This window comes from Salvelinus alpinus, chromosome 12 (assembly GCF_045679555.1).
Source record: "Salvelinus alpinus chromosome 12, SLU_Salpinus.1, whole genome shotgun sequence".
NCBI classification, from domain to species: domain Eukaryota; kingdom Metazoa; phylum Chordata; class Actinopteri; order Salmoniformes; family Salmonidae; genus Salvelinus; species Salvelinus alpinus.
This window is the reverse complement of record NC_092097.1, coordinates 7,719,952-7,740,285: the sequence shown is the minus strand read 5'-3', so window position 1 is coordinate 7,740,285 and position 20,334 is coordinate 7,719,952. Positions and strand designations below refer to the sequence as shown.

At 41.1% G+C, this 20,334-nt stretch overlaps 2 protein-coding genes across 9 annotated transcripts; both read right to left on the bottom strand.

Annotated features, from left to right (window-relative positions):
* Window positions 1-1,534: 1,534 nt before the first annotated feature.
* Window positions 1,535-4,529, bottom strand: LOC139535435 (troponin I, slow skeletal muscle-like). 8 transcript variants are annotated; one of them, XM_071334835.1, is made up of 8 exons: window positions 4,403-4,455; window positions 3,517-3,642; window positions 3,134-3,166; window positions 2,795-2,836; window positions 2,558-2,689; window positions 2,375-2,464; window positions 2,005-2,181; window positions 1,535-1,732 (listed from the first exon to the last, which is right to left on the bottom strand). In XM_071334835.1, the coding sequence occupies exons 4-8, from the start codon at window positions 2,801-2,803 to the stop codon at window positions 1,628-1,630; spliced, it is 513 nt and encodes a 170-aa protein (XP_071190936.1). In that variant the 5' UTR covers window positions 2,804-2,836; window positions 3,134-3,166; window positions 3,517-3,642; window positions 4,403-4,455; the 3' UTR covers window positions 1,535-1,627. The 8 variants fall into 8 exon arrangements, with proteins under 8 accessions (XP_071190936.1, XP_071190937.1, XP_071190933.1 ...); XM_071334836.1 differs by having other exon boundaries at window positions 3,517-3,639; window positions 4,403-4,449; XM_071334832.1 differs by lacking the exon at window positions 3,517-3,642 and having other exon boundaries at window positions 2,952-3,166; window positions 4,403-4,529.
* A 4,612-nt stretch (window positions 4,530-9,141) lies between these two features.
* Window positions 9,142-13,104, bottom strand: LOC139535437 (cysteine and glycine-rich protein 1-like). The gene is made up of 6 exons (XM_071334841.1): window positions 12,814-13,104; window positions 11,290-11,399; window positions 10,579-10,747; window positions 10,156-10,285; window positions 9,660-9,753; window positions 9,142-9,511 (listed from the first exon to the last, which is right to left on the bottom strand). The coding sequence occupies exons 2-6, from the start codon at window positions 11,396-11,398 to the stop codon at window positions 9,435-9,437; spliced, it is 579 nt and encodes a 192-aa protein (XP_071190942.1). The 5' UTR covers window position 11,399; window positions 12,814-13,104; the 3' UTR covers window positions 9,142-9,434.
* Between the last annotated feature and the right edge of the window lie 7,230 nt (window positions 13,105-20,334).

The window sequence follows — 20,334 nt, the reverse complement described above, 5'->3', positions numbered from 1 at the left end:
TCCAACACTCTACTCAGCAAACTGGATGCAGTATATCACAGTGCCATCCGTTTTGTCACCAAAGCCCCATATACCACCCACCACAGCGACCTGTATGCTCTCGTCGGCTGACCCTTGTTACATATTCGTCACCAGACGTGAAGAGGGCACGACAAAGCCTATTCCCCCCAGGAAACTAAAAAGATTTGGCATGGGTCCTGAGATCCTCAAAAGGTTCTACAGCTGCAACATCAAGAGCACCCTGACTGGTTGCATCACTGCCTGGTACGGCAATTGCTCGACCTCTGACCGCAAGGCACTACAGAGGGTAGCACGTACGGCCCAGTACATCACTGGGGCTAAGCTGCCTGCCATCCAGGAGGTGTCAGAGGAAGGCCCTAAAAGTTGTCAAAGACCCCAGCCACTCCAGTCATAGAATGTTCTCTCTACTATCGCATGTCAAGCGGTACCGGAGTGTCAAGTCTAGGACAAAAAGGCTTCTCAACAGTTTTTACCCCCAAGCCATAAGACTCCTGAACAGGTAATCAAATGGCTAACCGGGCTATCTGCATTGTGTCCCGCCACCCACCACCCGCCAACCCCTCTTTTACGCTACTGCTACTCTCTGTTCATCATATATGCATAGTCACTTTAACCATATCTACATGTACATATTATCCTCAATCAGCCTGACTAACCGGTGTCTGTATGTAGCCTTGCTACTTTTATAGCCTCGCTACTGTATATAGCCTGTCTTTTTACTGTTGTTTTTTTTCTTTACTTACCTATTGTTCACCTAATACCTTTTTCGCACTATTGGTTAGAGCCTGTAAGTAAGCATTTCACTGTAAGGTCTACACCTGTTGTATTCGGCGTACTTGACAGATAAACTTTGATTTGATTAACAATGAGCTAATGAGGCGTGAATTCGCCTGGCATACAAAATGTGCTTTCTCGTCAGGACACTGTTGTTCAGAGGAGCTAGCCAACAACACAGCTAACACAATAAGTTCGAACTGAAGCTGGAAAGACTGCAAACTAGCTTCACTTCAATTTGTTTGACCTTTTTCAATTGACATTTCTTTGTATATATCCATTAAAATTATGCCAGTTGATTCATGATTTCGACTGGCTGAGAAACGCTGCCTGCCTGTCTGTCTTGTCCCGACTCCCAACCCTTACACGTTCATTACTATGGGACAGCTGGAGATTGAATTCTAATATTGAAACAGTGTTGCAAATGTCGGAGAGACGGACAGCAAGGTTTATACAAATTGGCATCAGCACAATCGACTAGTTTCAGACAATGTATGACGCGATTGATAGAGCAGCGGAATTAAATTCAGGTGTCAGGCAAGCAAATAAGCTTTAAAACAGCAAAATTATTTCTCTGCCCCATGGCAAAATGAGTGGAATTGCATGAACTATCATTTACTCTATAATTTCTTCTCAGGCCAATATTAACAGTGAGGATGAAGCAGAACATTGTGATTGTAGCAGCATACAGCTTGTACTGTGTAAGCCTTGCTGAAAACAATAAATACAAGCATTGTAGTGCCACTGAAACAAGACTTTAAACCATTAATGCATTTTGAATGTTCAGGATGAATAGAAATGAACGAAACATCTGGAGTATTCTCTTCTCTGTCTACTGAGGGGTGCCTTTGGCTGCGTCAAACATCTTCTTCCTTCCCTCCATGCCAGACATGGCCTCCACGTTCTTCCTCCAGTCACTCACCTCCACTGTCTTCTCCTGCAGAGCGTACACACAATTGGCAGTCACTACCATGTCAGTGTGTCAGTATATTAGCCTGGTCAGCTTCATGTTACAAGAACAAACTGTTAGCTCCTGTCATTGATTATTAGATTACCACCGGTTGAGGGAAATATTGACAATTTAAATAAAGCTCCAGGCAGTATATTATACAAACTTAGCAAAACTCATCGTTGCATCACACTATTTATTGCCTGCTGCCTTTGATCTTATGAGGACACACTAAATCTACCAGGAAAAACTAAACTTACCTTCTCTGTGTCCTCCTTCTTGACTGACTTGAGGTTTGCCCGAAGGTCCATGGAGACCTTGTGTTTGGAGCCCAGGAGGGAGCGCAAGATGGCGTCAGCAGAGACCCTTACCCTCCTCAGGTTGGGCCGCTTGAACTTCCTCCTCAGATCCAAAACTTTGATGTTCAGGTCCTTGATCTACAGGACAGGTGGAAAGAAGAGGTAGACCCCGTCCTAGAGATACAACTAAAATGGCTTCTTTCTCTATGGGCTACACAAAAGGCATCTCAGATTACACCGTCTTTAAAGCTAGCCCTTGGAGTCGACCATGTCGTGGATATATGAACCACATTTAGAAGGTATGTTTCAAGCGGCACTGTAGGCACTGTACCTCTCTGGTGTTGTGCATGACTTTGGCTTCAATGTCATATCGTTCCTCATCCACCACGTCAACCTTGGCATGTAACTCCCGACATAACTCCTGTTGGGGAAATTCGGATTTTGCAGTGAACTAGTTAGTACCCAGGACAATGTAGTCAATAGGTTTACTGAACGTGTGTATGGATGGGAGTACCTGGAGCTCAGCAAAGGACATGCCACCGGTCTGTAAGGCGGGGGCTCTCTCTGTCAGATACCTCTCCTTCTCCTCCTCTTTATCCACTAACTCCTGCTCGATCTCCTCCTTCGCCTTGGCCACCATTAAGCTCTGAAAACACATTTAAATACTTCAAACGTATGGCCTCATACGGCTGAGGTAGTTGCCAAACAGTCAAGTGTTATCGCTGTGGTCATAGTGTGGCTATGGACTCACCTTGAGCATGAGCTTACGGGAGGCCGAGATCTTCGACTTTCGCTTCAAAAAGATGAATCAATTTGATTAAGTTAGTCATAGATTGACAGTATAATTAATGTCTCACTTAATCAGGGTTTATTGGCATTTATGCAATAGAATTAGAATTAAATCTCACCTCTTGTCTGTAAAGAAAAAAACACATTTTAGTGCAAACATAATTTAGCATAATATCTGAAATACTTCCCAATGTGGCACACAGAATTTATCAGGCAGTCATTGTTAGTGTTTCTAAAGATAACTGGCATGTGCTGTCTGACCCGTCTCATGAAGGGGTTCGCTGGAAAAGAATACACTTACACTTGCTCCGGCATCTTGGCAATGTAGATTCCCCTAGAACACAAAAATAAAACCTATGTTTCTGAAGAACTTGACAAGAGAGACCATTTGCACCTGTAAGCCTACGGTAATTATGTCTCCCATTTCAGTTCCCTTGACATATCATCATAGCTTTCAATGTACTGATATGCAACACAAAGTAATTGCATGATTCTACAGTGTATTGTCATCTTTATGAAAAGTAACTATCATACTCATGTAATATGACTGAAAAACACCTAAATCATAGCTTTTTTTTGTTATTCACTCCTTCGTTTGCTAAATGAACTATAGAGCATGTTTCCATTTGGTCATAGTTGTTTACTATCTAGCCATGAGTTGTTTTTCTCCAACTACTACAGTACATTATCAGCAGGTCAAGTGGTCGCTCAGGGCTCCAAGTGGTCTACATCACCAGTCCCCACTTCTACATCTGACCCTCTGGCTTGGAGCCTGGGGCCTGCGACCCGTCCCCCTGCCGCCTCTCTCTGCTGACAGTGGCACTCCCCCCAAAAAGAAAGTGATTGCAGACAGGGGGAGAGACGTGCATCAGCCCTGGCATGGTAACTATTCCAGACAGATAACAATCCTAGCTTTCTCCTGCTTATTTTCACTGGATAATGCTCCACAAATAGACCAGGAGGTCTGGATTTGGGAAGTTCTTTTTTAGAATTCCCAATTCCATAAAGGAATGTTGCAGTGTCCAGTTTGGATGGGAATCCAGTGTAAATGATTAGTAATGGGAAACCAGTGTGGAATACTTTACAGAAATAACTGGTAAAACATAGAAAGACCTGTAAAACAATCTCAGAAAATAATCTTTCCCAAAAGAAAAGACAATTGAATAGAACAAAAGAGACATTTGAAAACTCAAATAAGTTGGAAACCTGAAATTGCTAAATACATTTTCTAAACAAACAAATTGTAAAAAAGAAAAGAAAAAAAAGACAGAAAACATAAATTGATTCCAGATTTTTCTAATAGGCCTACCCTAAAATGTTTATTTAGATTTGCTACTGATTTACAGTTTAATTTTGAGCATCTGTAAATAGAATCTAAAAGTATGTGAGATGTTTTCAAAATAGTTAAATAGTTTTCAAAAATACATACGGAAATACACCGATAATAACAAATATTACAATGAATAATGTTCTGCAATTATCAGACCTGAAAACCTCAAATTCAGGAAATACAGAAAAGCTCTAAGCATTGTCTACACAATATCACATTCAGAGAGGAGCCCAGTCTTACCTTTCTCTGCTGAGTTTGGAGATGTCCTGTAGAGGCTCAGAGTGATGGGAAGAAGAATGCACCAGAGTATTTAACTCAGCCTCCCATTGTCCCTCCTGCCCGTCACTGGGACCCCTAAATAGAACACACACACACACCCTAGTGGTCTCCCTTATCCAATGCTTATGATGCTGAACTTTCCAGTGGTGTTGGTACTGTAGGTCATGATCCAGCAGCTGCTCAGTGATAACACATTTTGTTAGTGGGCTGTGTGTTGTGCCAGGTGGGGACAGACACTTTCCTTATCAGGTATCACAATAATATAATGCCATTTAGCAAACACTTTCATCCAAAGCAAATTACAGTCATGTGTGCATAGCTTTTATGTATGGGGTGGTCCCGGGAATCGGACCCACTATTCTGGCATTACAAGCTCTATGTTCTACCAACTGAGCTACAAAGGATCATGTCAGTTTTACTGCGAAGACCAGACAGTAATGAAAACCAAGTGGAGGAAGTTGTCCAAATGAACACAACTGCTTTTTACTATTTTCTGACTATGGAGCCTTGATAAATTATCCAGTGGGTTGGTTTGCAAGCAGTTGTGTCAGGGCCTAGCCTTTTGGGGGCCCAAAGCGAGATTTGGTTGTCTCCCCTCCCCTCCCCGACCTCGCGGGCAAAACATTTTAGTGGGCCCCCTCTTGACGGCAGAGAGACATGTCAGTTTTAAAGTTCATTTCCTTCAATTCTACAAATTTTTCCATTGGGCGAAGAGAACATTTAGCAATTTTATAACACATTTCATACAATTGTACATATTTTGCCATGGGGTGTAGAGAAAATGTTGCATTTTTAAAGCAAATGTCCTGATATAATGTTAATGATATCTGAGTGAGAGTGACTAACAAAATCAATGGGGGCCCCCTGGAGGTCAGGGCCTTTGGCCCGGTTGTTATTCAGCCATGAGAACTACAAGTTTAGATAGCTGGCTAGACTAATTTACCAATCTGAAAAGTGTTAGCTGACATGGCTAATTGAGTGACTGTCAGTTACTGACATAACGAGAAAAATTGCTGATGCACAACCACATTTCAAACTTGCACCTTGTGTATTCTACCATTCTAACTCTCAACAGTAAGTTGAGACCCCGACTGAGTTATTTTTTTGGTCTGGGGCTCCCTAGCGTCCTGGAGCCCTAAGTGACCGCTTATTTCGCTTATGCCTGGAGCCGGCCCTGGGTTGTATTCACCCTGTATTTCAGATCTCTGTTTGCTGGTAATGAGAAAGGTATTGCAGACACACGCTGCCCCCTGAGAACAGCAGGCCCCCGCGGCCTGATTAGAATATTAACTGCAGACAATGTTAAGCCCCGCAGTTGATGAAAGGAATGCAATCATATCCACCACACAATAGCAGGGTCCTGCCAACTATACATAGACCAGTGTATCACCATCTGATTCTACCACTCTGATTGGGTTGTCAGATGCTTAAGTGCTTGGTTTGCTTTTGTGTATGTGCGCAGGGCCAGCCCTAGACATAAGCGACCATTTAGGGGGCCGCGGCCGCTACGAAAAATTGCATGAAATGAGTTATACAATTGCTATATCTTCTCTGCACCCCTAGACAATGTGAAATTACTGCAAACTTGCAGGCCTGAAATTGATTGTTATGCTTCTGCTGTTTTTTGTCAAGAAGCAAGTAGGCCTATCTCCCATTTATGGTTGCCTGTTGTACCAGGCAATAAGGAGAATGTCGGTTGGGATTTCTGTCACTTGAGAACTAGGCCTACTGATGCATCGCATGACAGCTGATTTTAATTTCGATTTATATATGGCAGCAGGATCAACCAAAGTGCTGTCGATTTGTTTGACTGTTGCATGGAAACGAGCAGCCCATGTACACAGAGAGGACTATGACTAAACAGTTGCAATACTTTGTCATAGGTATGGATTCCATCTCTGTCAAAATCAAATCAACGTTTTGTTTTGCCAAGCCAAATTTCTTAAGGCTCCTGAGGTTGAAGAGGCGCTGTTGCGTGTAGCGGGTGTGGCTCCTTTGCACGCACTGAATCAATTTAATAGGGCTCAGATGGGCTGTGTCCCTCTTTCTGGAGTTATGGTTTGGCATACACATATGGTTTGGCATACACATTTCAACAACATGCTGGTAGCGTGGTTCCAAATGTTGAAGAGGTATAATAATCTCTGGGATGACCCATTCATTCCAATAATTTAAATTGCTTAAAAAAATTATATATGAAAGAGTCAAGGGTACAAGACTGTATACAGTACATACCAGCGTTAGGGGACAAACAAACTACACACCCCGAACAGCATTGCGGTCTGTATCATCCAATCACAGAGCAGATACAAGTCACGTGACGACTGGAATAATTTCTTGGACATTTTGAAAAACATGGCGATTGTTGTTTGGGTTAGCTAGCTAAATTACCGTAAAAAGGATTCAAATAAACCATGACATTTGGTACCGAACACATGGCACTCGATAGCACGGTCACAGGCGCAAACTGAATTTGTTCTTCGCGTAATAGGAAAAGTCGGTGCGTATGATTAAAACCATTGATATCGTGTTAAATTACTAATTTGATAAGTACTAATTATTAAATAATCGAATTCCATGATTAAAACATTCTAGACAGAACAAATGTGAAATATTACTTGTCATGCCATTTGTGTTTTCAAATGTAATCCCTGCCAATTATAAAACCATACATTAAATTCTGCATAACGGCATAGCATTTCATACTCTACTGTATCTCCAGAGATCATAAGGTAAAATATATCTAATTGTCATTTAGCCTATATTTACAATCCCCTTATCCAGATTACCCATTTAGCTAGCGCTTATCAATAGCTCGTATCAATCTATTAATTACAAGTGCATGGAGAACGCCGTTAATTCTATCAGAAAAAAAAGTGTTTTTCCACTTGCAACAGACAGGTTTGCTTGACCTTGTGTAAAGGTGGTGGAATTATTAGGGAATTAATGCTGCGTTCATAACCATGTGGGAAAGTAATAAATACCAGTTGGATGCATTCACTTGCTTTTAATTATTTAAGAAATGCTGATTGGATAATGCCCAACAAGCTGCATCAACCACAAACTAACAGTAAGAGCCATCATGCTTGTAAACAAAATAGAGTTAAAATATTAATTGTTAGCTTTTTATAATTAATGTTTTGTTGCATTTAACTGCCGAAAGTGCTGTTAGAGGTAATTTCCTTCGGTGACATCAGCATGTGGAAGGAATTGGAGCACAGGGATGATAAACGAGTTTCCCACTAATTACCAGTTGGAGGGGTGTTCAAGTAGATTTTTTCCCAGTTGTATGTGGTAAATACCACCTTCCCACATTTCTATGAATGCAGCACATGTCAAGATCAGAACATTAATCTGTATACAACAGAGGCTGGTGGGAGGAGCTATAGGAGGATGGGCTCATTGTAATGGCGTAAATAGAACGGAGTCAAACATGTTTGATACTGTCCCATTAATTCCATTTCAGCCATTACAATGGGCATGTCCTTATATAGCTTCTCCTATCGTAGACAGATCTGCCACACCTCCATTTCTGTGATCTTCACCACAAACAAATGGCTGGCACATGCATTTCCTCATGCTTAAGTTCTAGGTCAGAATGCTCGAAGAGAGAAGTGTGTGAAAAGGGAATTAAGTTCCATGTATCTCAGGTCTGAATTCCGCCAATTATAATTCAAATAAAACATTAACTTGCAATGTAACCACTGACTGAATTGAAAAGGAATTCCTTTTTTTGTACGAGTGGAATTCTTTAGTGGCCCAGTTGCATTTTGCAGTGGGTAAAAATAGTTCTAATAACGAACCCAGACAGCTCTTCCCCCCATCAAATGACAATGGTTGACTCATGGCCTTAAAATGGTACCAATTTATTTCTCGTCACCCATACTGTTTCCATTTTTTAAATAATTTGGTTTCCCATTGTATTAATTATGGCACATTGATTTCCAGGTTTAAGTACATGTTTTTTTCAAGATGAGTGAGAAGTGAATCATCCAGCCCACTGGCATCTCGCCCATATGCCATGTCTTGAAATACGCAGACAGATTGAAAGTTAATTATAATACTTCTGACAGGCAACTTTCTATCTCTGCCCATACATTTAGACTTTAACGTTCACAGAATGTGTGGATTGAATCAGTTTTACACTTGTGGATAAATGTACATTAGTTTATACTGGATTAAGCATACATTTGTTAACTGTAATGCCATTAATTATGCTCAAACCTTCCCGCCATCTTGTGCCAACAAAATCAACTTAAATGTTGGTTCCAATAGTCATTTTCTTTTAAGAGATTGTCAGTAGGATATGCTCTCAGCAAGTTTTTGTATAGCTTACCTATCATATGCACCTCCTTTTCTGACTCCCTCTAGGTTGCTCTGATGTCCAAACTTTTTAAAAATCGGGTTGTTTGTTGCCAGATGTGCTGTTGTCATTCAAGCCTATTTCCCAAACAATGATCCCATAATCTAATTCAATGCCTTTTTCTCTTAGTTTGTTACCTTTTAATGTGCACAGTATATCTCATAGGATAAGATCAATGCAAGTCTTCAGAATTCATAGCCTTGGACTACAATACTTTATGATTTTTGTCTTTCACTTTGCCTCTGATAATTGACCCCGTTAAGCAAACTCACCAACTGCCAAACAAAACCAGGGTGTGTCCAACTTACTGTCAATAAACTGACTCACTTGGTGTATATTCAAATTGCAAAAAGGAGTTTATTAGGCCAAAATGAACAAGCTGGTAAGTCTTGGTTCTCTCAGTGGTTACAAAAGAATGTATCATGCAGAGTATTAACCTCATTAATGCCAGATCTTAGAAACAAAACATGAGCAGCTAATGCCGCTGGTAAGGTAAGCACATAGGTAAACTGCACTGTGTGTTGCTATTGAGCCTCTGCCAGTAGCTGGAATGAGACAGGATTAAACAGGGTGACTGGGGAATCCAGGGATTTGCAGTCAAATGTTTAGGAGTCCAAGGAGGCCTGAGCTCTACTGAGCATGTGCCAGAGCTCCTGCCCCCTGGCCGAACCCAAAGCCCTTTGGACCAAAGTTCTTGGCATAACATGCTGTCGATGAAAAGGTAAAATACGTGATATAATAATGTATATAAATACAAAAAGGAACATAAATTGATAAGACGCTACAGTATTTGTATTTTCTCTAGTTTTATTTAAATTCTGTTACAGTAGAAGTTCAGAAATAGAGTACACCCACCTTTACAGTAGATTTCACCATCTTTGTCAGCCACAGTGGTTGATTCCAGCCCCTTCCCACACTTGCTACAGCGGAAGCAGCTCTTGTGCCAGGACTGGAAAAGACAGATTAGGAGAAGTGTTGTCTCAGCACTGGGCTGCACAGATACAGTATGTCAACAATAACTGGTATTTCTCCTTCACATTACAGTATTTGAACACAGATAAGATATCCCCAATCATGCATTTCCGTTGACCCACCGCAGCCGTTGATACAGTATGGCCATTAGTACTGTTAAATATATAGGCGGTTTCCCGGCCATAGATTAAGCCTAGTCCTGGACTAGACTGCAAGCTCAATGGAGAATCTCCATTAAAAGTGCTTTTTAGTCCAGGACTAGGCTTAACCTGTGTCCGGGAACCACCCCATGATGTTCAGGAGAAGCAGGGTTAGAGATTACCCATAAAGTAGCTCTCCCCCTTCCAAAAAACAGGATCAGCCCAAAACTCTGACTTACATTTCCACCTCCGAGCACCTTCTCGGCAGAATAGACAGCCTTGGCGCAGCGCGGGCACACATCTGAGCTACCAAACTTAGTGGCCAACTTTGAGGCGTTGGGGTTGTTGGTGGGGCGGTGGGCTGCTTGCCTGTTGATGAACAAACGGACCGTCTTACTGGATATGTAATGACTAACACTATGCAGCTTACTGTGGTTAGATTTGTTAGGATTAAACTACATAGAACAGCATTCAAGTCAGGCCTCAAGGTCTGCAGCTTTTCCTTTATCCCTAATTGATTGATTAATTAATGTAATGTTATCCCAGGTTTTAAATCAGTCCCTTATTAGAAGGGAATGATGAATATCAGCAGTGCTGTGGAAATAGCCCTGGTAGACCTATTGGTATGGAGAGTACATACAACTCTAAGATTACTTCCTTACTCTTCAGGTCTGATTCCAAGATGTGCCCCCGTGTCCATGCTCAGGGTGCCTGCTCCCCCACCAAAGCCATAGCCTTTTGGCCCATACTTCTTGCCGTAGCAGGATTTGCAGTAGATTTCATCCACATGGCAGGCCACCGTTGTGCTGTCCAGGTTCTTCTTACATGCCACTAAGAGCAGAATATTTTAGGCAGGGAGAGGCAGACAGATTTAGTGGCATTGGACTGATTGGTCAATGCTGTGCCATATCAGCAACACAAGCAGTTTAGAAGCTACACACCAATACTAACAGTCTTCCAATTAGAGGTCATCTCGTGTTATGTTTATCAGCAACAGGCCATGTAGTTGCAGACATTTGACTCTTTAGAGTCTGAGTCACTGCAAAGACATTATGGGATGTAACATTTGACGTTCTGACTCTGGGGGCGAGAGAGGTGCATAGTTAACTCAAACTAACAAACACTCATCTGAGCCAGATCACTCTCTGGTACCTTTTCTCCCATATAAGGCCTGTGACACATCCATTTCTCCCTCTCCAAATAAGGACATGCTAGCGAGAACCGAGAACCTTTGGATGCTCCGCTTCCTCCGAGTGCCAAATACTTCACATTCCATCCCGAGCTCTTAATGTCAGCTCGGAATAATTGGTACATTAGTAGTCAAGTCAATGTGGTTTACGAAAGAACGTGATGACCTCACGACGATCACTTACTGCACAGAAAGCAGGACTTGTGGAAATATTTCCCCTCGCACTGCACTTCCTCAGCGAAGTACACGGTCTTCTGGCAGCAGCCACACTTATTTCCTCCTCCCAAAGGCATTCTGCAGAGTTAGTGGAGTGTTAGTTCCTTACATAGAAATGGGAGGTATGTGGTTCCTTCTGTTTGACACCCACTGACTGGGAGGAGTTCCTTACATATAAATAAGCAAGTATACTTCTACAGTTCCTGACACGCATTGGATGGTAGGAGACCTACAGTAGGAGGAATGCTTGAAGCTGTGTATACAATGTGAGGTTTTTCCAGACCTTGTGACTTGACCATAATTTTTTTTTTTTTTTTTCAAGTCAACCAGCTAGACTAACTAGGGTTCTGGTCATGTAATCAAGAAATTTACAAATGAGAGAACATACAGTATTTACACAATAGAGCCTGGGTATCCTCTGTATATACCCTTTCGTCTAAATGTATGGTATTTTAGGAATGTACTCAAAATGAAGATAAAGGAATGGCCGTAGAGTTAAAACTGCTGCTGGGTTTGGCTAAGGTACCTGCAGGCACTTTCACTGTTTATTCTCCTTTTCATGAAATTCAAAGTTAATCCTGAGGCTAGGGAGGTGCCAGAACACTCACTCAGAACAGTCTTTGACCTAACCCAACTTATCAAGTCTACTGTTGAATTTAAATAAATTGCTGTTGGATGAATGTACTGTACTTCAATCTCTCTTGTTGAAATATGTCACCAAGACAGAAGGTGCTAATCAGCAATTTGAGTAAAGAGGAAATTATCTTCATTTTGTGGTAGCCTAGTGGTTAAGGGCATTGGGCCAGTAACCGAAACGACGCTTTTTCAAATCCCAGAGTGGACGAGGTGAAAAATCTGTCGATGTGTCCTTGAGCAAGGCACTTAACCCTAATTGTCCATGTAAGTTGCTCTGGATAAGAGCGTCTGCTAAATTACCAAATGTTAATGCAATTCAACTACATGTTAGCAGTCACTTCATGACCTTAGTCACTGACCAGGTCAGGCAGCTTTAGACAGAGAATATCACTTTTGAAAAAATATTTTGAGCAACACATTGCATAGGAAGCTGGTCACATACATTACTCATCATTTCCTCATAATTTCCTGAGTTGTGACTCCTTTCCTGCAGCTGCTCAGGAAATAGAACCATGAATGTAGCCAGCCAAAACATTTAGGTGATTTGACATCTAACAATGTGTTCTGTCATCCATCATGATCTAAAAGCTGCAGTCATCATCTTCACACACAATCAAGCTACTCAGTAATTAATTCCCTACTTACAACAGCTTATTTTACCCTTCTACCCTTTTAAGTTTCTAGCACATCAAATGTGATCTGCCCTGCACTTTTAAAGTGAAAAAGCAGAAGAATCTGTGCAGCCTTGGATAGTAATAAACATTTTGAATGTGTTCGGCGGCCTGTTGCTGTATACTATGCATCATGAAAGCAGTGGCTACAGTAGCTGGTAGGTGTTGAGATAGTCCCATCTTACCTTTTGTAGTGTGTGTGTTGCTGAAACTCCCTGGTTGTAGAGTGATCTCTGACAGTGGAGTTCTGGAGTGGCTTCAGTCTACAAGAACTCAGAGAAACAAACCAAGCTGGGACTTAGGGAGGAGTCTGCTGGGTACACACATAGACTGTGAAAGAGATGTAGAGAGAGGAGGAGAAAAAGAAAGTGCTTTAGATGGCTGAAGGAAAAGGGTTTGCGAGAGAGAGATGCAGAGAGAGAAAACAAATAGAGAGCAGAGAAGCCCTGTTTATACCTGGTGCTAACATGCGCCCCTGATCTCGTCCACAGGTGTAGACAATTAAAAGACACATTGGCTGCATTTACACAGGCAGCCCAATTCTTATATTTTTTTCGCTAATTGGTCTTTTGACGAATCAGACCAGCTCTGAAAAAGATCTGATGTGAAAATATCTGATGTGATTGGTCAAAAGATGAATTAGTGGAAAAAATATCAGAATTGGGCTGCCTGTGTAAACAAAGCCATTGTGATCCGATTGAGATCTTTTTAAGGGTCATTGCACAAAAGAAGTGCCTTTTGCGTCCCTATGTAAACCCAGACTTAGATATTTTAAGTAGAAATTGTGCACTAATATAGAATTTTAAAAGCCTGTTATATTAAATGAAGTGTCCTCTAATATAGACCACATGGAAAATTCAATAAATATATATATTTTTTACATGAATAAAGACTTACTAAAGTGCCAAAATTCACAAGTTTGACATGTCCCTCTGGGAGTCCTAGGAAGATTTTAACCCACTTAACCCCAAAATATCTCCCAACTTTTCACCGTCATTGTAAAGCCCTAGTTATTTTGTTGCTTTAACAAAGTCATTTCATTTATTTATTGTGATTAGTTATTCATTTAAAGGTAAGGATAAAACCTGTCTCTTGATCTAAGGTCAACCCTGTTACGAGAACTGAACTCTTGTTTTAATATGGTGAAACTATTCCTTTTTTTATTTTCAAAAGAAACATTGAACATCTAACAGATAAATCAGAGTGTAAAAGCATGTGAGCTGGTTCTACTCTTTTTGGGCAATTTCTGAAAACTGAACGAGTCGAGCATAACACGTCCACCGTGATAGACAGGCATAGATAGACAGGCTAGACATTTATTCACAGTGAAACATTTTTTGTGAAGCTTGCATTCAATTGCCCCTCGCTGTTACACACAACAAGCTTCCATTCCTCCTGTCACAAGGGGATTTATGGCTGATTTAAGATTAAATGGTCAACCCTGTTATGGTCTGTTACGGTCAACCCTGTTATGGTCAACCCTGTTACTGTCAACTCTGTTACACTTAATGGGCACTTATTATAGTATTCTTTTTATTCAACCTCTTGAGATGGGAAAACATGCACTCTTTATTTTTTTCACCAAGTTACACTCCTCAAAAGGCACCTAATAGGTGGAACAACCCTTAAGTCATAATGATACCGGCCTCTAAAATCATTGAAAGGTAGCACCATTGACTTATGGCATCAGTAATTGTCTTAAATTCATAATAGTTTTTAAGAATATCTGTCAAATAATTTGCATACATGGAGGCATTAGCTAATCTGGTCACAATGTGGACACAGTGGATGGATAGGAGACACATTTTAAAACAATGTGTAGATGCGACAAACCTTGATCAGATAGTGATTGGATCATATTGATAAGATCACAAATTCACGTTAGTGCAAGGTGTAAATGAGGCTAGACAGAGAGGGATAGAGGGAGAAAGTGAGGGAAGGAAATGGGAGGGTGGTGATGGAAAGAGGAGATTAAACCTAGTAACATACCAGCAATCCAAGATAGCCTCTGTCTGGGACTTCTTACCAAGAGATATGATATGCAAAGCAAAACATTGTATTGCATTGATTAAAGATAAAACAGCTTCTGATTGTTGGCCAGTATGATATTAGATCTGTCTGTGACATTCCCCAGTCTGTTAAGTTTGTGTCTTGGCTACAATGCCTTATAAGGTGTTTGTTATGATGATTGCAGACTGAACTTGTTTACTGAAAGGATTACTCACTTTCTCCAGGGGCTGGGCCATTAGGCAAAGCTGAAGTTAAATAGGCCTACAATTTGGGGGCTTTGAGAGCAAAATCATTTTACCTAGCCTAGATACATTATTTTTGTTGGGACAAACTGTTATTTTATACCTCAATGGGACAAACATGCTGAGAGAGAGATGATACGATGATGTGTGTCGCGTTCCCCTGCTCAGATGTAGCATGCATCACCAAATGGTTGTGTGCCACGTCATCAACCAGATTGCTATCTAAAATACCTACCCAGGAGTCTAAAATACCTATCGCTATCTAAAATACCTATTGCGCAATGAAGTCGGGGGTACGCCAAATAAAAATGCTATTCACATTTTAAAAAATGAAATAAAATGGCCCCGCCTCTCTGGAAGAAAAATATATATCTTTACATTTTCAAACAGTACATTTATATTTTCCAACAGGGCTATACATTTGTGTGAGTTTTTTTTCTCGCCAGAGTAGCCTTGTTTCACTGGCAAAAATAAAATGAAACCATCTAGTGTTCAGCGAAATAACAACACATTGTCAAATACAGGTAGCCTAGTAAAATAATTAACATCCAATCACATTAACCGTTACTCTCTCGCGGGAAACCTTCACTCTTGCGGAGACATTTAGAAACAAAACATGACAATTTGAAAACTAAGCCACAGGAGTTCTTTGATCGAGAACAAAGACGACTTTTTGAGCAGTAAGACATGTATGAAAGCAACAGATACCATTAATAAGAAGGGGCTAGAAGCGTCTTATATGGTGAGTTACTGAGTGGCTAGGACAGACAAGCCCTGTACTATGGTGGAGGACTTAATTCTTCCTGCTGCTGCGGATATGGCTGGGACAATGCTGGGGGAAAAGGCAAAAAAAAACTATACAGACAATGCCTTTGTCAAACAACACTGTTTCATGACATATCAGTGACATGGCAGGAGATGTTTTGAAACAATTACTACTTTGCATACAAGCCAGTGAATTATATGCGTTACAGCTGGATGAGTCAACAGACGTGGCGGCACAGACGTGGCGGCCCATTGAGCCTGGCACAGCTCCTGGTATATGTCCGTTACGTTTATGGGGGGTCAGTTAAGGAAGACATCCTCTTCTGCAAACCACTGGAAACCAGGACAACATGAGAGGATATTTTTAAAGTCATGACAGGGAGACATAGTGGAGTGGTACTCATCCCGGATCCGGGAGCACCCTCATCAGTAAAAAAGCTGACTAGCATAGCCTAGCATAGCGCCACAAGTAAATACTAGCATCTAAATATCATTAAATCACAAGTCCAAGACACCAGATGAAAGATACAGATCTTGTGAATCCAGCCATCATTTCTGATTTTTAAAATGTTTTACAGGGAAGACACAATATGTAAATCTATTAGCTAACCACGATAGCAAAAGACACAACTTTTTTTTCTCCACCATTTTTTTCCTGCATAGGTAGCTATCACAATTTCGACCAAATAAAGATATAAATAGCCACTAACCAAGAAACAACTTCATCAAATGACAGTCTGATAACATATTCATTGTATAGCATATGTTTTGTTAGAAAAATTTGCATATTTCAGGTATAAATCACAGTTCTACATTGCAGCTGCAATCTGAAATAGCGTCGATGCAGCCAGAATAATTACAGAGACCAACGTCAAATACCTAATTACTCATCATAAATCATTTCTGAAAAATACACAGCGTACAGCAAATGAAAGCCCAACATCTTGTGAATCCAGCCAATATGTCAGATTTTTTAAGTGTTTTACAGGGAAAACACAATATAGCATTATATTAGCTTATCACAATAGCCAGAAACACAACCGCATTTACCAGCAGCAAATGTTAGCGATCGTAACAATCCAGCAAAAGATATATAATTGGACTAACCTTGATAAACTTCATCAGATGACAGTCCTGTAACATCATATTACACAATGCATATAGGTTTTGTTCGAAAATGTGCATATTTAGCAGCACAAATCGTGGTTATACAATGTGATCAGTAGCAGCATTTCATGCATTCTGGCCGGCGTCATCTTGGAGAGGCACCTAATCTAATCGATAAATAATCGTAAACTTGACAAAAAAATACAGGTTGGACAGCAAATGAAAGATGCATTAGTTATTAATGCAACCGCTGTGTTAGATTTTTTAAATTAACGTTACTAGACATACAGTGTGCGTTACAGCCAGACCAGTGCCGCAATAATGGCGGACAAATCCTTTTACATTTTTCCACATAAATACGGAATAACATCATAAATAGCTCTTACTTTTGGACGAGCTTCCATCAGAATCTTGGGCAAGTTGTCCTTTGTTCAAAAGAATCGTTGCTCGGTTGTAAAACGTCCTCTTCAACTTTGGAACTAGCAGCTAACAATAGCTACAGTGGGGAGAACAAGTATTTGATACACTGCCGATTTTGCAGGTTTTCCTACTTACAAAGCATGTAGAGGTCTGTAATTTTTATCATAGGTACACTTAAACTGTGAGAGACGGAATCTAAAACAAAAATCCAGAAAATCACATTGTATGATTTTTAAATAATTAATTTGCATTTTATTGCATGACATAAGTATTTGATCACCTACCAACCAGTAAGAATTCCGGCTCTCACAGACCTGTTAGTTTTTCTTTAAGAAGCCCTCCTGTTCTCCACTCATTACCTGTATTAACTGCACCTGTTTGAACTCGTTACCTGTATAAAAGACACCTGTCCACACACTCAATCAAACAGATTCCAACCTCTCCACAATGGCCCAGACCAGAGAGCTGTGTAAGGACATCAGGGATAAAAGTGTAGACCTGCACAAGGCTGGGATGGGCTACAGGACAATAGGCAAGCAGCTTGGTGAGAAGGCAACAACTGTTGGCGCAATTATTAGAAAATGGAAGAAGTTCAAGATGACGGTCAATCACCCTCGGTCTGGGGCTCCATGCAAGATTTCACCTCGTGGGGCATCAATGATCATGAGGAAGGTGAGGGATCAGCCCAGAACTACACGGCAGGACCTGGTCAATGACCTGAAGAGAGCTGGGACCACAGTCTCAAAGAAAACCATTAGTAACACACTACGCCGTCATGGATTAAAATCCTGCAGCGCACGCAAGGTCCCCCTGCTTAAGCCAGTGCATGTCCAGGCCTGTCTGAAGTTTGCCAATGACCATCTGGATGATCCAGAGGAGGAATGGGAGAAGGTCATGTGGTCTGATGAGACAAAAATAGAGCTTTTTGGTCTAACTCCACTCACCGTGTTTGGAGGAAGAAGAAGTATGAGTACAACCCCAAGAACACCATCCCAACCGTGAAGCATGAAGGTGGAAAGATCATTCTTTGGGGATGCTTTTCTGCAAAGGGGACAGGACGACTGCACCGTATTGAGGGGAGGATGGATGGGGCCATGTATCGCGAGATCTTGGCCAACAACCTCCTTCCCTCAGTAAGAGCATTGAAGATGGGTCGTGGCTGGGTCTTCCAGCATGACAACGACACGAAGCACACAGCCATGGCAACTAAGGAGTGGCTCCGTAAGAAGCATCTCAAGGTCCTGGAGTGGCCTAGCCAGTCTCCAGACCTGAACCCAATAGAAAATCTTTGGAGGGAGCTGAACGTCCGTATTGCCCAGCGACAGCCCCGAAACCTGAAGGATCTGGAGAAGGTCTGTATGGAGGAGTGGGACAAAATCCCTGCTGCAGTGTGTGCAAACCTGGTCAAGAACTCCAGGAAACGTATGATCTCTGTAATTGCAAACAAAGGTTTCTGTACCAAATATTAAGTTCTGCTTTTCTGATGTATCAAATACTTATGTCATGCAATAAAATGCAAATTAATTACTTAAAAATCATACAATGTGATTTTCTGGATTTTTGTTTTAGATTCCGTCTCTCATAGTTGAAGTGTACCTATGATAAAAATTACAGACCTCTACATGCTTTGTAAGTAGGAAAACCTGCAAAATCGGCAGTGTATCAAATACTTGTTCTCCCCACTGTATGTGGCGCAGACATGCCCAAATGTTCAAAACGCAATACTAAGGAAATTCCGAAAATCACAATATACTCGCATAAACTGATATAACTCGGTTTAAAATAACTTCGTTATGATGTTTCTAACACCTATATTGAATTAAATCACAGACGGATATATCTTAGGCCTATAACGAGAGCTTTTGAGCATGCCATCCTGAGGTCCTCCTTTGCGTCTTGACGAACGTCGAAAAGAGCGCACCCCCCATGCCATGCCCTTTTATAAGGTCTGAGATCTACGTAGAAACTCCATTCCAATTCTCATTGGTTACTGACATCCCGGGGAAGGCGCGTGCAGTTCATGTAAGTCGCTCTGGATAAGAGCGTCTGCTAAATGACTTAAATGTAAATGTAAATGTCGACCCATAGGATACATACAGAGCTTTAAACTGATCTGAGAACAGAGCCTCGTTTTCAGTCCTTTGCAGTTCCTGTCATGAATTTCGCTGCAGAAAGAGTTCTGTTTCACCCACAGACATAATTCAAACGGTTTTAGAAACTAGAGATTGTTTTCTATCCAATAGTAATAATAATATGCATATTGTACGAGCAAGAATTGAGTACGAGGCAGTTTAATTTGGTAACGATAAATGGTAACGTTGAAACAGCACCCCCTATATTGAGAAAAGGTTGGAAGACTTCCTCATCTGCAAACCACTGGAAACCAGGACAACATGAGAGGATATTTTTAAAGTCATGACAGGGAGACATAGTGGAGTGGTAACGCAAGCAGTTGCTCCCGACGCCACTTGGGTACACCGCAGCATCCTTGCTGCCAAGGGAATGCCTGACAGCTTGAAAGATGTTTTTGACACAACAGTGAAATTGGTTAACTTTGTTAAAGCAAGGCCCCTGAACTCTTGTGTATTTTCTGCATTATGCAATGATATGGTCTGCGACCATGTAACGCTTTTACAACATACAGAAGTGCGCTGGTTATCAAGGGGCAAAGTATTGACAAGTTTTTTTTAAATTGAGAGACGAGCTTAAAGTTTTCTTTAAGGACCATCAATTTCATTTGTCTGACCACTTGCATGATGACGAGTTGCCTATCTAGGTGATGTTTTTTCTCGACTGAATGATCTGAATCTAGGATTACAGGGACTCTCCCCAACTTTATTCAATGAGCGGGACAAAATTGAGGCTATGATTAAGAAGTTGGAGCTCTTTTCTGTCTGCATTAACAAGGACAACACACAGGTCTTTCCATCATTGTATGATTTTTTGTGTGCAAATGAACTCAAGCTTACGGACAATGTCAAATGTGATATAGCGAAGCACCTGAGTGAGCTGGGTGCTCAATTACGCAGGTACTTTCCCAAAACGGACGACACAAACAACTGGATTTGTTATCCCTTTCATGCCCTGCCTCCAGTCCACTTACCAATATCTGAACAAGAGAGCCTCATTGAAAATTGCAACAAGCAGTTCTGTGAAAATGTA

Bases quoted from the DNA above. Each gene is read 5' to 3' on its own strand.
- LOC139535435 (XM_071334832.1), bottom strand. From the start codon at position 3,002: ATGCTAAATTATGTTTGCACTAAAATGTGTTTTTTTCTTTACAGACAA. The intron at 2,837-2,951 runs GTGAGATTTAAT...ATCTTTTTGAAG, and splicing joins TTTTTCTTTACAGACAAGAG to CGAAAGTCGAAGATCTCGGC. The intron at 2,690-2,794 runs GTGAGTCCATAG...ATGTGTTTTCAG, and splicing joins CCCGTAAGCTCATGCTCAAG to AGCTTAATGGTGGCCAAGGC.
- LOC139535437 (XM_071334841.1), bottom strand. From the start codon at position 11,398: ATGCCTTTGGGAGGAGGAAATAAGTGTGGCTGCTGCCAGAAGACCGTG. The intron at 10,748-11,289 runs GTAAGTGATCGT...TTCTGCTCTTAG, and splicing joins CAAGTCCTGCTTTCTGTGCA to TGGCATGTAAGAAGAACCTG. The intron at 9,754-10,155 runs GTAAGTCAGAGT...TGTCTTTTCCAG, and splicing joins AGGTGCTCGGAGGTGGAAAT to TCCTGGCACAAGAGCTGCTT.